This window comes from Nestor notabilis, unplaced genomic scaffold (assembly GCF_000696875.1).
Source record: "Nestor notabilis isolate BGI_N333 unplaced genomic scaffold, ASM69687v1 scaffold33344, whole genome shotgun sequence".
NCBI lineage: Eukaryota > Metazoa > Chordata > Aves > Psittaciformes > Psittacidae > Nestor > Nestor notabilis.
This window is the reverse complement of record NW_009927505.1, coordinates 1-16,283: the sequence shown is the minus strand read 5'-3', so window position 1 is coordinate 16,283 and position 16,283 is coordinate 1. Positions and strand designations below refer to the sequence as shown.

The window sequence follows — 16,283 nt, the reverse complement described above, 5'->3', positions numbered from 1 at the left end:
CCTAGCCCCGGGGTCACGGCTCACTCCAAACCGGATTACCGAGGTACCTGTGCACTGACAGGTACTTGGTTTGGTGTTTCCCTATTCCAGACACCAAGACTTTATGTTTTGCCCATCCAGGTTGCCTGCTGACCAGCAGCACGGTGGGGCGGCAGCGTTCAGATGAATGCACCTTGCCCTGTAACCATGTAACATGACTAAACCACATTTTCTTCTGTGTATAGGTGGCATTGCACAACCAGGCCAACAACTTCACCCTCTCCAACTTCAGACCTAGCTACAGAAAACAAGGTCAAAAACTTACAGCATGATTACAAATCAAAAGAACAGTACTTGTTATAATAATGTGCCAAATTCCCTATCTCTGGCATTTAGTTACTCAGCAATTACATTGTTACAGACCAATTTGACAAGAGTCTCAGTAGTTGCAAGGGCCCTTTTCACACCCCAACTCTTCATCCACCAATAAAGGCATTCTTCTGTGATCATTACAGCACCAAATAAGCTAAAACAGTGAAACAGCAGTTGAGGATTGACAGGTTGCAAGTTCTCTTCACACTTCTAATTTGCTGGCTACAGCACCCAGCCCCATTTAGCAGCCCATGTGCTGAAGGTAACAAGCTGTAGGACACACTACATAGAGCCCAGCTGTGTTTCTGTGGTGGTAAATGGCTCCTGCAGAAAGCAGTCTTCAGTAGGATGCGTTAAGAACAAACCTTGATCCAGCTCTCGCCCATCTCTTAGCCATCTCCCTGAGGATAGGTGTGGTGATACTTCACCATATTCCCAAGTGACAAAAATTGGGTTTATATTTCCTTCGTTAGGGAAGAAATACATAAGGAACATATGAAATTACTCAAAAGGAGAAAGTTTACCATGGCTAGGAAAAGAAGTGCGCGTATTATTTCACAATAACATCCATGTTCACATTGTGCTCTACGCAGTGCCTGGGTGGTGATGCTTCATCTATCCTGGTCTGATAAACCTGCCCCTGAAGTCTTTCACAGCATAGTCTTGATTAAAGCCAGACACACACTATAAGGGGAAGAATGATGACAACACAGGGAGGACAACCAATACCACCCAAAAGCAGCACAAGAATTTCAGAAAACTCCACAGTTCATTCAGAAGTTGTTTTTGAGGATGATAAAAACACTAAACTGTCAGAAGCCATACGGAAGGCAAAGGGCTTTTGTTGTTGTTAGGAATCCTGATGGAGCAAGTTGCATACAACAGCATCCCTTGCTTACAGATACTGGCCAAAAGCCTACACAAGTATCAGACCAAAGCAGAAAGTTACATTCCAAAGTAAAGTGTCAACACCCAGCATTTGTCCTCTGTTCAGTACATTTCTAACAGTGGAGTTTTACAGCTCGTCAGTTACCAAATGACACCTGGGATGTTAGCAGCATCTTTCCTTGATAAACAAAGACTTCACCAAGTTGAAATGCAGAAATATTTATTTTGGTTTCCTTCATTGGTTTTGAAAATTGTTTTGGTTTTATAAAACATAGAAATAGCCAACACTAAGCAAACATTTGAATTCCAATGTAACAAACTACTGCTCTAACAGTTGACTTTGATTTGTGTACCTTAATTGCACACATGTATGAAATTATGCTACAGAGTAGTGCATTACAATCACACACAAATCTTAGTGCAAACCTTGTTGTGCTTGTATTTTACATATATCCATGTTTTTGAAAACAGCAATGAATGCTAATGCAAAACCAACTCTGTTAAGGATAGTAAAAGACTTCTGCTGTAATAAGGCTTATTTCTGCTGATTTCTCAAACAAAAACTAGTTATTTTGTAATTTATCTGGGAATTAGGTTTTTATCCCTGAACAAATACCTATCCTGTGCCAACACACAGTTCTGTTGGCATACATAAATACTTCCAACTGCTGCAAAGCATCAGGCAAAAACATTCTACCTGATCTATTTTGCTATTGAGTGAAGAATACTCAGTGGCTCATACATAAAGCACAGAAAACAGAGGTTATGTCAGAAGCTTTTCTGCTTACAGAGGACCTGGCACATTTTTAAAATGCATTTTAAATACACGCTCATTACAGGGAAATGAGTGGCTAGTACAGGTGCAGTTTACCTGACTGTTAGCATAGCCAGCCTCCTGAATGGTTTTGGTTTTAGGTCTCTAGTGTTCTTGCCAGAGTTAGGATCTGTTCAATCACCAGGCTGGCACCACTCTGGAATTGCTTTCATGCAGCAAAGGCTACACATGCTGAATTAACTGCATCCACACTTTCAGTGCAGAACCACCATATGAGGACTTACTCTGAGGAGCTTGTATTCATCAACCTCCTTTTTGTGGAGTTCTGACTCTACCTTATAAAGTGGATCTCAGAACTGGCTGCAGATACAGAAGGGACAAAAAACCCCCTCAGATATTTTGCCCCAGTTAACATTAGAACTAATGCTAGATGCGATACCAGCTATACACCTGTAAGGTTTGTGTTTTTAATGGTTGGGGGTTTTGTCTTTTTCTTTTTGAACAGATTAAGTAATCCTTCTGAGGATGCAAGATACTTAGAGGCGTTTTCAAACCTGCCAAATCCTTTGTGGAATTGACAACTGCAAAATACACTGCAGACAGCAAACATGCTGGCAATAAGAAAACCTTAGCTCCTTGGTGAAGGAGAGTCCCATTTTTGGCCAAGGAAGTCTTAAATAACTTAGATATAGTTACCATTTATAGTTAAGGCTCTTTTTGGAAATTGTAGGTCACCATAAAAACAGTATGCAACACAACTTGACAGTAAGGCAGTGTTCCATTTCTTCAGTGTTCCTATGGCAAGTACCCATTTTTGTACAAGTTAGTGATTGCACAGTTTCCTTCCCTATGTTTGCTGTAGTCAAATTACAGATACGAAGGCCAACAGTAGACATCAGACATGTGCCACTTCCCTCATTCCATTGTCAGTTACATTTTGGCATTGGCATAGAGTTCATCTATCTGTGACTGGAAATATTTCCGCAGTTCTGGTCTCTTCGCCTTCAGTGTTGGTGTCAGCAGGCCGTTTTCAATAGAAAACATTTCATTGTGCATGGCAATGTCTTTGACCTGGAAAGTAAACAGTTACTAGCCAAGCTGCATTCCTTGGAATAGACAAGGCTATTAAACAATTACCCAGACATCATAAAGCCCATCACTTTTGATTTTTTCCAGATGCAAATTAAAAGCAGTTTCTGGAAAGCCAGGTTATACTGGTGTTGAGAAGTTTAAAGAATTCGGTGTTTGATTCATAGAATCATGCTCACAAGCATCTTACCTGTTCGAATGACTTCAAACCAGATTCTTTCCCAATCCTCACCATGTCTTCCAAAACATAGTTTTTAAGCTCCTGTGGATACAGGAATACATTGTGTAGCTTGAAAAAGGTGGTGCAGAACAGCTAACTGTAGTTAGATATGACTCACCTTGTTTTTGCATAACTCTTCATATGAGCCTTCAAATCCCTTTTTCTTGGCCCAGTTGCGCAAAGTCTCAGGATCAGGTACCACAATGGCTACCAAGAAGGCCTAAAAAAAGAATTTTTGTCAAGCATTTCTCCTTTTGAAGTCAACACTTTAGTTCCTACACATTTCACACTAGGTAGTGTTAGGTTTTAGACAGCATTTCCGACTCTGCTGTATAGCCAGCAGCTTTCTGCAACTTATCATGGGAGTGCAGCTCAGAATTTGTATTTAAGAGAGTCACTCTTGTTAAGAGCCACATTTCAGTTTACACTTGTAAAAGCCTGGACATCTTGGATTTAGGTGAGGTTTTTTTGGTGGTGGTGGTGGGGTTTTTCCACCCCTTTTGTGGTGTGAGGTTTTGTTTTTTTCTCCTTCCCCTGCACATTGTTAGCAACTTCCATACAGTTATTAGTATTCAAATTAATCCAGCTTTACTACCTGTCTGAAACTAAATCCAGAAACATGGTATATAACTGCTGGAGCCAAAAGTACAAAAACGTGTCAAAAGAACCAAAATGTGTAATGTTAAAAAAAATTTAAGGTCTTGGTCTAAAGTTTGGGGTAGGGTAGGGAGGAAAAGAAGACTCTTCTGCAGTCTTTTCTTGCATTTATTTTTAAAGTTAGCTAAAGAATACTTACCTGTAAGCTCTCTCCATATACGAACACCTGAGCAAGTGCTTCACATCTCAGATACACATTTTCTATTTTCTCTGGTGCTATGTACTCTCCCTGGGCTAGTTTAAATATGTGTTTTTTCCGGTCAATGATCTTCAATGTACCATTCTGTTGACAGAAATAACTTCCACTCAGAGGAGGCACTTCAAGTGAAAACACCAATCTACACAGCTTAAGCATGCCACACTAATACAGCAAAATAGTGCCAGAGCACTGTCAAACTGATGTTAGAAGTAAACAGAGTCTGCATCAGCTAACCTAAACTAGGGAAAGCCTCAGGATTGGCACTGCTAATACCTTCTCAATTCTAGGCACACAAATTTATCTAGGAACAGTAATTATCCTCCTCCTAAAATTAGTTGTCTTTCACCTAATTCATTGTGTTCAATGCCAAGTATTTTCTGTTTTGTCAAATTACTGCTCATAACTATAGAAATACATTTTAGCTCTATAAGTTAAACTTACTGGTAGCCATTTCCCAATATCTCCTGTATGAAGCCATCCATCTTTGTCCAGAGCTTCTGCTGTTTTTTCTGGATCTTTCAAATAGCCACGAAATACATTTGTCCCTTTTACACACACCTGAAAACAGCCATTTATTAGTGTATGTACTATGAAGGGAGATTAGCAAACACTACTTCAATGAGCGCTTTCTCCAGTGGTTCTAAATAACCCCTGCTAAAAAGATAAGATGAAGTTTATTCATTAGTACAGAAATTCCTGCTCATGATTTTTGAAGACCTACCAATGGAAAATGTTATGAAATATAATAAGCTATTAGAAGCATCTCTTCTCTTTCAGTCTAGCAGCAGTGTTCCTACCTGCTATTTGTATAATCTGAATTTATCAGAGGAAATTTTCATTTATCTGAAGAAATTCTGCTGAAACCAGAAATATTACCCCTCAGCCTGACAGCATGCTTGTTTCAGCTTTGGTAAACAGCAGTGGCATTGTGATAAAACTAGTGATAAAAAAAATGCATGTCAAGCAAATTACATGTTTGTTGTGCAAAAGTAAACCAGTTGATACCTTAGAACACACAAGACTTCTATATAATGGGAAACTGCAGTTCCTTTAAATTGAACTTTGCCTGGATTTGTATACCAAGAACAGCTTCTCTGGAGGCATGGGCATTATTAGGATCAAAAAGTGTGCTTACAAGGTATGAAAAGAAACCAACAAGATTAAAGGTTTATAAGTGAAGAGGTTGCCAGTGAATCAGGTTAGACCTTACAAGCTAAATTAAAACAATTCGTAAAGTGAGCATTTGTCAGTAAGAGAACACAGAAGTAAAGCAACTAGTCAGGAACACTGAGTAGAGCCTGAGGTACCCAGAGATTATCCCAGATCCAAGTATTTTCTTCTCAATGTAGCAGCCAAGGTTGTGTAAACTTTCTTTGGTGGAGAGAGTAGGACATAGGACAGATTTAAGGATCTGCAGGACTATAAAAATACCTCCTTAGAAATGAGTAGAGAGATAAGCAAGATAAACAAGGCTGAAGCAAAACTTAAAGATGCCCACTGCACACAACTGTTTGGGAATCAAGAGTCCAAAATCCCAGAAGCTCTACAGCAGTCCTGAAAAGCAGCAAATGATTCAAACCATCACACCAGCTTGGCATGATGGAAGACAGCTAGAAGGGTCTGGTCTGAGCAGTAATATCAGGACTCAAGAACAAATCTAAAAGAATGGAATAGAGAAATCCCATTTTAAGTTTAACTGGATAATATCAATAGGGGTGGATAAGATACAAGACAACTATTAGTCCAGGGGATTAGTACAATTATGAAGTGGGCAAGGAACTGATTAAAGAATCTTCAGGCACTAATATCAGTTCTCAGAACAGAAGGAGAAATTACATAGTTCATAGAAGAAATAAATTCTTGATAAAACTCCCAAGAAAATCCGAAGTATTTTATGTTGAGGTAAGCACCAAAAATATAGGCACACTGGTGAACTACAATACAATGAACAGAGATGTCAATAGGAGGGCAATCAGAGTATTAGCGAGGGTTCTGATGACCTTGTAGAGACAGTACTGAACTTGGGACTAAACCAAGATCATGTTTTAAGAACCAAGTCATTTCTGCTATAAAACAGAGCTTATCTGGAAGGATATGAGTAGAGGAGATCTCTATGTCCCAGTCAAGTAAGGGGTGACTGACCAAATGTTTAATTTTTTTCACAGCTCCTACAATCACACGATGGCACTCGGTGACAGCTTTTCCCAGTTGAGACAGCAAACCATTATCTGTATGCCACTAACTGGCAATAAGACCTCATCTGCATGTGAGGATATATGATTCTATTCACAAATTTATCTTTCTTGAACATGGATAACTGGCAAAAGCAAAAAGCAAGGCTGACAGAATGGAGAATATTGAAAGATTACTCTCAGAAAGGAAAACTAGGAGTGCCTAATCCAACTGAAGAGCAGACAGCGAGAGACCGAGGAGGAAGATCTACTTTAGGCAAAAGATAATGGGAGCCAATTCCATAGCTATGGGCTTCAGTTCTGTGAAACAAGTTAGACTTAGTTTGTCAAATTCAGAATAGCTCACACTGAGGAAGTTAAGACTGAAAGACTAGGATGGTACCTGATACATTAAGGTGCTACCATATTTATTCAAGTCCAAAGTAATTCCTTTGGAAACAGCAAGCTTGCAAGGTAAGTGCAAACAAAATTTTTGAAGGTTTTGGGTCTTTTTTAAAAACTACTCAACTGTTTTGCATTATAAGAATTTACAATCAGTTCCTCAAGCAGACCAAGCTTTAGAAGCACATTTAAAGTGAAGCAAAAAAACCAACAAAAAAAACCAAAAAAATGACTAAACATAGAATCACGGAATAGTAAACATGGGGTCATATGCAGTACAGGAAAGAATCCTGACATTGCTCTCCACTTGCCCACATTTTCCCACCACCAAGTGCAACTAAACCCTTAAGTATTTCTGGGAATTAAAGCCTAATGACTTGCCTCTAGTCTCATACAAATTACAACCAGAACAAATTACGATTACAGATTGTTCACAGTCACAAATTTGTTACTTGCTTAAGCTACTTTTTATTTATTCCTTTCTCGCTCCTCAACTGCCCCCAAGGCCTCTCAAAAGCATATAAAGGACACCACAGTTAATTTGCTTTCAGGGCTTGGGGAAAATAAATTACTGCCTGGACATCTGTTCAAAGTAGATACACAAAGTTCAAGCTGTATATTTTTTACTTGGGAAAAAATATTGAAAGAGACAGCATATAGCATTACACACAAAAGCTGAGTCCTCAAAGTGCAATTTGAAGACATACATGTTCAACTTGTGCAGGCTGCAGAAAAAAAGAATGTGCAGGCAGTTGTCACAAATCATTAGCAGCCTTCATGACATTTTAGCTCCATTTCTCCTAGTGGTGTTCCAGCCACTTCAGATTACCTCAGCTCACACATCACAAGCTGGGTAACAAGCTACATGCATCAGCATGTTCCCTAGCACTCGACAGTGGCAGGGGGAGAGAAAGGGGGAGGAACCCTTCTGCTAGCATTTTACTGGAGGGTAAATGCACTGAGATAGGTAGCTTCTCAGCTATCCCACAGCTGGAAAATGGCATGTTAGCCATACAATCATAAATACATAGTAGCCTGTTATCCCACAGTAAGCTTTTTCTCCCAGTACACCATTTCCTGTTTTGCTTCTGTGAATTATTGGCTGACATTGCACACAGGCATTTTTGATTTTAGGTAGCAGGCCTTGTTTAGCACTTGCACTAAACTCAGTGAGTTATTTCAGGAAGAAAAAACGTTTTCCAAGATTTCATAAGAAGCTCATATTGACCTTTTGAAATTACTTACCTCACCCTCTCCTTTGGCAGCCGAGTAGTTCATTTCCTGTACATCAACAAGCTTGATGATATTGCATGGCATGGGTGCTCCAACATGCCCTGTTAGGCAAAGCAACACTTCAATAGCCTGAGCCGCTTGTTAAGTCAGGTTCTTAAAACAACAAGCTCATTACATGCTAAAGTAAAAAAGATAGAAAACTGATTTCTGATAATGCACTACATCAGTACCAGGACAGTAATAGCTTAGTTTTGCTGGGACTGAAACATTAAATTCTCAGATATCCCTAGAATGTTAAAAGTTGCACCATGTACTCAGGATTTTTTTCTTATAATCAGGATCCTCACTTTATGGACACATTTAAATAGCAGAAGTCTCACTATAGTTTCAATTATCAAACTTATATCTCTAGCTCCCTAAGTGAAATAACAGCTGACAAATGCAGACTGTTTGTTCCAACACCAAAAATGCCATTTAAGTTTCCAGCAATGTGTTTATACACAGCAGATTTCTGTTCTGTAAAAATGACAAGGGTTGATACTATGACCTCCCATCTCCTAAATCCACTTCAACTTACAAGGACAGAGCCTATTAAAAGTTTGGATTACTGAACACTCCTAGCCATTCAGGGGTAGGAACTTCAAGGGATCCCATCAAAACTTTACTTCACTTGAAGGAAACTAGAATCTTATGTTTTATGAGTTTTATGCTGGAGAGTAATGCCATTAGGGACCTTTAATAGCATCCTGAAATTTGACAGGCAGACTGTTGAATACCATACCTGCTGTCCAGTCACCAGGCACTGACAGTGAGCATCCAGCTGTGCATTCAGTCTGTCCATAACCTTCATAGAACTAGGACAGGAAACCAAAAGATTAAGATACTTTTCAACAAGCAGTTTATTAAAGTGAAATTAATATTTTGCTTTACCCTAGCTGTTAAATTTGAGTTCAGCAAAACCCCCAGCATTTTCTAGGAAGAAATAGAGTTTTATCACAATACATAATTTTAAGTGCTAATATTCCACATTCAGTTCCAATAGGTACTCAAAGCTTCACATGATATGACATCTGTAGAGACGAAAACACAAAACAGAGGGAGAAAGAGGAAAAAATAAAGAATAATGGTACTAGCAATGACTTTATTCACATCATTTAACAACAGGTTTGTCCAAGACAGCCAGGAACAGAATCCCTATGCCCATCACAGCTCTACAGTTAAAGAGAACACAGGCTTCCCTTTTCTGTGCAGAATGCATTGCTACACCTGCACACTACCGATTAACTTCAAGAAGTCACAGAAGCCTCACATTTTAGAGCACTTTCAATACTTTAAATTTCAACACATTTGTTCCATGCTGTGCCACTGTTACACAGGTTTTACCTCAAAAAGCATACACTTTGAAGATGTTCTGAAGATAAATGTAATGTGTGCAATCTGATTCTCCCCAGTCTCATCTTCAAAGCAAGAACACTACAGTATCATCACATTGATTCGATTCTCTACAGTAGTTATGAATGCTTCTGTAAGTGAGGAAAGCCCCAGGAATTTAATCCAGGAACATTTATTATTGTTTATAGGAGTGCCCCCACCCACCCACCCAGATCTTTCCCTTAATACAGTTTAGCTGGTTACTTCAGCTATAATAAGGACTTTGGGATGCATACATAAATCTCAGGGGACAGAGAAACTCTGAAAAGGAGTACACACTTTTGTAGTCTGTAAGAAGAATGCCAGTAAGAGTTATCCATATAATCAGACTACTTGAAATGCTCTAACATCATAGCTGGAATTGGGTATTAAAATATTTATGGCTTAGGATTAAGGCCAGGAAACTCACCTGACAGCCAAGAGCTGTTCTCAGGAAGGTCAGTACACTTGCAGATACTGGTGCTGCTCCTGTAATCATCAGCCTTACTCTTCCTCCCAAACTTGCCTACAACAGATAAAAGATACTGTGGACACCAAAAGCATTTTAGAGATTTCCAAAGTCTTTTTCCTTCCCACCCTCAGCCACTATTCACCTACAGTGCCACCCACAAGTGTTAAGAGATTAAAGTTAAGTCTCCTATTGCAAGCTGTCTTTCTTGCAGTGTTTTAATTGCATAAATGGCTGGAAGAAACAGTGTCTTAAACATACAGTATCTACAAAGACTGCGCTTATGGTGTCACTGCAATGCAGACTGTCAAAAGCCTGAAGAGCTTAAGTTGTGGCCTTACAGCAACAGCGTTATTTTTAACTATCTTGTATCAGCTTCTATACATCCTGAATGCTATAAAAAGCAGCACAGGGCATGTTGTACAACCAAAGTTAAGGCCATAGCAAGTGAGTGCCAGATAAAATAGCAGGTGTAACTTACTAGTAACCAACAGTGAGGAGGCAGTAGGGGCTACAGGTGGCCCTGTCACATTTAGCATTCCACCTTCAGAAGGACAGCAATTGCTTTCAAAGTAGTAAGAGAGAGAAGCACCACACTGTTTCAGAGCAACTCACCTAACACAGTTAGCTGATACTATTAGAACAAAGGGGCTTGAAAAAGCAAAGTTGGAAATAAAAATAAAAAAATAATAAAAGAGACAGCTTTGATTTTTATTTGGAGTAGCCAGTTAGTGATGAAAGTCATACCAGATTGTAACTATTCATATGAAACTCAACAGCTACAAACTTAAATTCAGAGGCTTTCAAGCCTACCTGTATTTTGCGGAAGATGACTTTGTCCCAGAAACTGTTATTTCTAACTATACCACTTTTGAGTTCTGCTTCTTTCCTCTTGGAAGCAAAATCCAGCATCCACCTCTTTATTGTAGTATCTGCCTGTCCAAAAATCTATTAAGAAAGATGATCTGTGGTTAGAAGCCTCACAAAATACCATTCCCTTTCTCTTACAGAAGCATGCTTAGAGATTCTCAACAGTGAAAACCAAGTAAATTAAACAACCTGTATTGGGAGGTATCTTAATTCTAGTAAGAAATGCTTGTGGATCTTGATCTTGGCCTCTACCTCAGCTCAGAGATGCTCACCAGTTAGCACTTAACCAATTCTTGCGTCCCATCAAAATGTGCGATGCTGTTTCAATATATAGTTTCTTCATTTAAATGAATGAAACGGATGTTTTCCTTTTCTATTCTACAATGATTAACACTCAAAATAATTGTAATCCTCAGCATATTCTGAAAAGCACACCACCGTAATAAAGTAACAAGGGTTTCTGAGGAGATGCAGGTTCCTTCAGAAATACCAGAAGGAGGTCTGTCTTGCATGTATAAACTCACTTTCTAGATCACTTTTCAAAGGCTCCTTCTATGTATTCTCAGGAAGTCAAAGAGCAGACTCAAACAGACCACAGATTAGGATATTCACTTGGAAAAAGAAAGACCCAAAAGCTCTTCAGCATTATGGCACCCCCACCATGCCAATCTCCCACTTGTTGACTTCACATGCTATGTTACTGCAAGACTAGGTGAGGTTGAAACAGTGCCATAGAAATGTGAAAGCCTCAGGTCACCAGAGTTAAGCAAGAGGACATCGTGAAAGGAGAAGAGTGTCCCAAGCTTTGCCTCTGCTTCTAAAATTCCAGTACAAGAACGCGAGAGCAGAATGAGTGACTATATTTTAAGCACTACAGGCTGGTCTCAGGATTTCCTCCCCTCCAAATGGATCAAAGTTGCACTATTTGTTCCTGTGGCCAAACATAACCTTATATTACTTGCTGTTCCTCTAGTCTCATGATTAGAACACTTTCCTGGCTAAGACAGCATAGGCAAGCTCTGCAATTTCTTTAGCAGTCACTGGGCTTCTTGTTATATTTTTCAACTGCTCTGACTGTATCCTAAGAAGAGTCAGTCATCCATATGCAAACGGGTGATTTTAAAATCTTAAGTCCAGAAGAAGTACCTGCTTCTGAATTCCCACCTCAGGTGACCCTGAGCAGCCAAAGGGCAGGCACAGGAGAGTCTGGGGCTGCTGACACACCCCCTCCCTAGCACTGCCAACTGGCTGGTTTATAGCTCTCCCTGCTAGAACACAGTGGTTGCTGTGTAGGAAACTTGCATGCATCTATGCAAAGAGGCAAACACCTGACCTTGGTGTGCAAATTCCACTCCATGAGTCAGATGCTAAAAGTGTGGCATGCGGATGCTAAGCCTCATGTTCATGTAGAAGACTGGACTTAAATAACTTGCTCAGAGCAAACCAGGACATCATTAATCAAGCTAGAGGGATACAAGTCCCCTAGTTGGACTCTTCAACACTAGTATTTACTGCATAAAAATATTTTACTACATCAGGTACTACTCCCTGTACTTTCAGCCCTCTTTTAGAAAGAGATGCACAAATGGGTTAGCATACCGATTTAACATTCCAGAGCACAACAGTTACTCCTACTCTGGCAGCACAAACCTTCATGAAGTCTCTTAAAGCCCTGCACGCGTCTAGACTCATACCTGTAGACTTACCTTATCAAACATTCTGTTCAACAGCCTTGGTACTACAGGAAATACAGTTGGCTGCAGTGTTTTTAGGTCATCCATAAGTAGTCTGATATCCCCTTGAAAGAATCCTATCCGAGCTCCATGGCACAGAATCACACACTGTTAGAAAAAAGTAAACACTGAAAACACAGGATATATAACATGTTCTAGCTGTATATGTATAACACCTATGCAGAGCAGACTGCGTGGGATCCACCTTAAATCTTCCCAGCTTCTGGACCAGTTCTGCAGCATTCTCAGATTATAGGATGGGACTAGAAAGACCAAGATATGCCTGGTGTACACAGGCTAAACACTTTGACAGAATAAAATGCAGCACAAAATCCCCTATCTAAAAAGGGCAGTTGGCCAAATAAGGTAATGCCAGTGACTTGGAGGTACCAAAGATCAAAAAGCAGAACTTCTCTTTTCTAAATATTTAACAAGCTTATGTAGAGATATTAGACCTCCATTTGTTCCCTGCTATAAACTAAGAAACTCTGCATTTCTGCATGTGAAGCACATGCTATTTACAAATCCATCAGGGATTTTTGCCTTATGCTACTTGATTTCCATTCTCTTGCACTCTGGTTTTTCTTCCTGTTTCATGGAACTGATGTGAGCAGCGAATTTGTTGTTAGGCGATCAAGATGGTATTTAGAAGATTCAAGCAGAGCCACTGCTTATTTCTGCATTACTTCAGACCTACCCCAAGAAAGGCAGACTTCATCCTGTTTTATTCTATATTCTGTTGAAAGTCTAGAAGCTCCACCCCCCGCACCTATACACCCCCTTTTTCTCCTATTTTGTTTGGATTTCATTTTTTCTTTTTAACAAAACCTCTGTTCCTCCTGTGTTTATCTATACCTACTTGGTTTTATTTCTTACGCTTCCTTCATTCCCCATCATCCGTTCTCTTCTTTTCTGCACAAGACATACTAAAGTGTCAGTTTTCCCCCTTCACCAGCACTTTGCCACCATCTGCTAAAAAGCAGCAAGTGCATCAGTCCAGAGGGACTAAGCAGCAACTGCATTTGTCCTGTTGAGTTCACTGACCCTCTAATATTCTAAGGAAGCCAAAAATCTGCTAACATCAGCTTTATGGCTGAGGTATCACTCTAAAGATTGCTTCTCAGAGAGCCTGTGTTCATATCTACCCAAACAGTAACAAATCTTTTCTCCTTCCTACCAAAAGTGTTCTTGCTTGATTGCCTTATGTAAATATACAAGCAATCACCTACTTTGTAAAGACCTCATACAGCAGAGGAATACCAAAAGCCAAACACTTCCTTCTCATTTTATCCTTTAGAACACAGATTCCCATCCTATTTCTACTGTATCATCAAGACCAGAGCTGTTACCTACAGCTTTTACCTTCTGGTGCAAGGCATCAGTAAAACAGACACTGAAGCATAACTGGTATCCAGGTTACCAGCAGAAAAAGAGGCTAAAAGTCTAAAAGGCACCTGTACTCCTCAGTAACACTATTCCCAATCTTCATAACTTACACACACACACACTTTTACATGTGCATACATACACACGTGGTAGAAAGCTCAGGTTTCTTAACTGAAATCACAGGACAATTTCTGGGTCCATGTGCCTTTTCCACACTTGCACAGAAGCTGTTTATTTCACTACATAAATTGGGAAATAACTACATTCAATATACATATTTGCAGTCTCGCCTAAGGGAGAGGTGTTAATTCAACTTCAGTAGGTACAGTAATTAAATACCTGTGCCTCTACTGTATATAAGAAGTTCAAGGAAATTGCATCCTTTCACTAATGCATACCACCTAACTGTGGGCTCAGAGATCCTTCTGACTGACAGTATTCAGACAACCTGAGCTCCCTTATCCTCAGAAATGAAGCCCCAGGTTTTGCTACATGGTAAAACAAGCTATCCAAGAGAATTTCAAAGTCTGTCATTGAATAGCATTAAAAGTAATTTTCATTTCCTAGAAGAGAACTCCACTGAAACAAAATCCCTTCCTCTTTATTGAGGTTTCTTGGAAGCAATGATAAGTTTAACCAACATAAAATTAGTTCTGTGTAAGCAAGCAGGATGCCACACTATAAATAAATTTGTAGTGTCTGTAGACTAAAATGCATGGATTTTTAATAGGGCACTGATTATATTAGAGGGAATTCTTTTGAGATTGCCTCATGTTCTAGTAAACCAGTTTATTAACCCTAGCTCTAAGGTTAATGTTCAGCAGGAAACCTAATTGTCTGGTACTTACTGGATATTGTTTATGATATTCTTTCCTGAACCTTACCTCAAGCTTTCATACACATGAGCAGGAGTCAAAAAGGAATAGTGTGTAACACTGGGATTCGAGAGACATGCATTCTGTATGGAAAGTAAGCTTTTCAATACTTCAGTACGACAAACGAATGCTTACCTCAACAATTCTCTCAAACATGTGAGCCAAGGGCAGGAATGATATCAGAACATCATCAGAGGAAGGTAAAAATGTTTTCTGAAAGGTTAGCAAATGAAATTTCATTCTTATTGATTCTCTATTTTGCTCAAGTTAAACACAACAATGAAACCTAGTGTCTAAAGGACAGCCCTGGCTTCAAGTTTTGTTTGTAATGAAGCTGCATTGTCTTTCATCAAAAATACTACAGCAATGACTTGTAACATGAGTAAACACATTGCAGAAACAGTAACCTTATAGAGTTGAATACAGTAAGCAGATTATTACAACTTACTCGTATTATTATAAGTAGAAACAAATTCTGACAGAGACCACAGGAAGTTATATACATTGTGGGGGGAGACGGGGACAGAAAGGTTAAAGTAGAAAAAAAATACACACTGATATCTTAGATCAGAAAGCTCGTTAATCCAATTTACCATAGGGTTGATATCAAAAGTACTTACATGACTTAATTGTGAGACCAGTTGCTTAAAGACAATTCTGTATGTATTGTATTTAAATTAAGTGCAACTGCATTTTTAATTACATCTGTATGCGTTAGAACCATCTTCTTAGCTACCCTGCAGATGAACTTTAATAGTCTACCGTAAACTAGAAGTTAACACTGTATCAAGTAAAAATAGCAATGCTGCTTGCTCATTTATGCAAGGACTTTAAGCATTTCAGAGGGTTAAAATACATTATAGCTTCTCCCATTCTTAGTGGAAAAGGTTAGCCCCTACACAAACCCTCTGATACAGAGCTTTCACATGAGGTTCTTTAACATTTTACTTGGATCAGAGCAAATTGTAAATCTGTCAAGTTCTTGATGCTGACAGAAGAAACCAGTAAACATTAAACTTCTGACCTAGCATAGGCAGAGTGCTGTCAAGATACAATTTCACTTGAATTTTACGAAAAAGACCAAAAGTTAATGAGATTACAGTGTTGGTTTTACTCATGAGATTTTTCCCTCCTGCAAATCCACAATGTTAACCTTTGCAGTTTACCTCTGTAGTTTTCACAAAAGCTGAAGCATTGCTGACTATGTTTTCATGAGTGATCATAGCTCCTTTGGGGTTTCCTAAGGAAGAAGCACATCAGGATGCAACAGTCAAATTTTTAGATCCTTTAGGTTACCAAGCAGAGGTTAAAATTAAGAGTGTGTGAATAAATCAGTCCTTTCTTTGAGATGAAGATCTTTCTTTGTATATCAATTTAACAAAGGCAGAGAACTTGCTAACAACTTTCAAAAATAGCTGGTAACAGTTAAGTTTGCACTGAACTCCTCAAATTTCACAGAATCATAGAATGGTTTGGGTTGGAAAGGACCTTAAGATCATCTAGTTCCAGCCCCCCCGACATGGGCAGGGACGCCTTGCACTAAATCATGTCACCC

The 16,283-nt window shown here is 39.2% G+C and overlaps 1 protein-coding gene across 1 annotated transcript; it reads right to left on the bottom strand.

Annotated features, from left to right (window-relative positions):
* Positions 1 to 1,442: 1,442 nt before the first annotated feature.
* Positions 1,443 to 15,968, bottom strand: LOC104400045 (long-chain-fatty-acid--CoA ligase 1-like; the record flags this gene model as incomplete). The annotated part of the gene is made up of 12 exons (XM_010014085.1): positions 1,443 to 3,085; positions 3,294 to 3,365; positions 3,442 to 3,543; positions 4,120 to 4,263; positions 4,621 to 4,737; positions 7,998 to 8,086; positions 8,767 to 8,839; positions 9,826 to 9,921; positions 10,678 to 10,812; positions 12,441 to 12,575; positions 14,864 to 14,941; positions 15,895 to 15,968. Coding segments are annotated over 12 exons (1,256 nt in total), but the record flags the coding sequence as incomplete, so codon positions are not given.
* Positions 15,969 to 16,283: the final 315 nt, after the last annotated feature.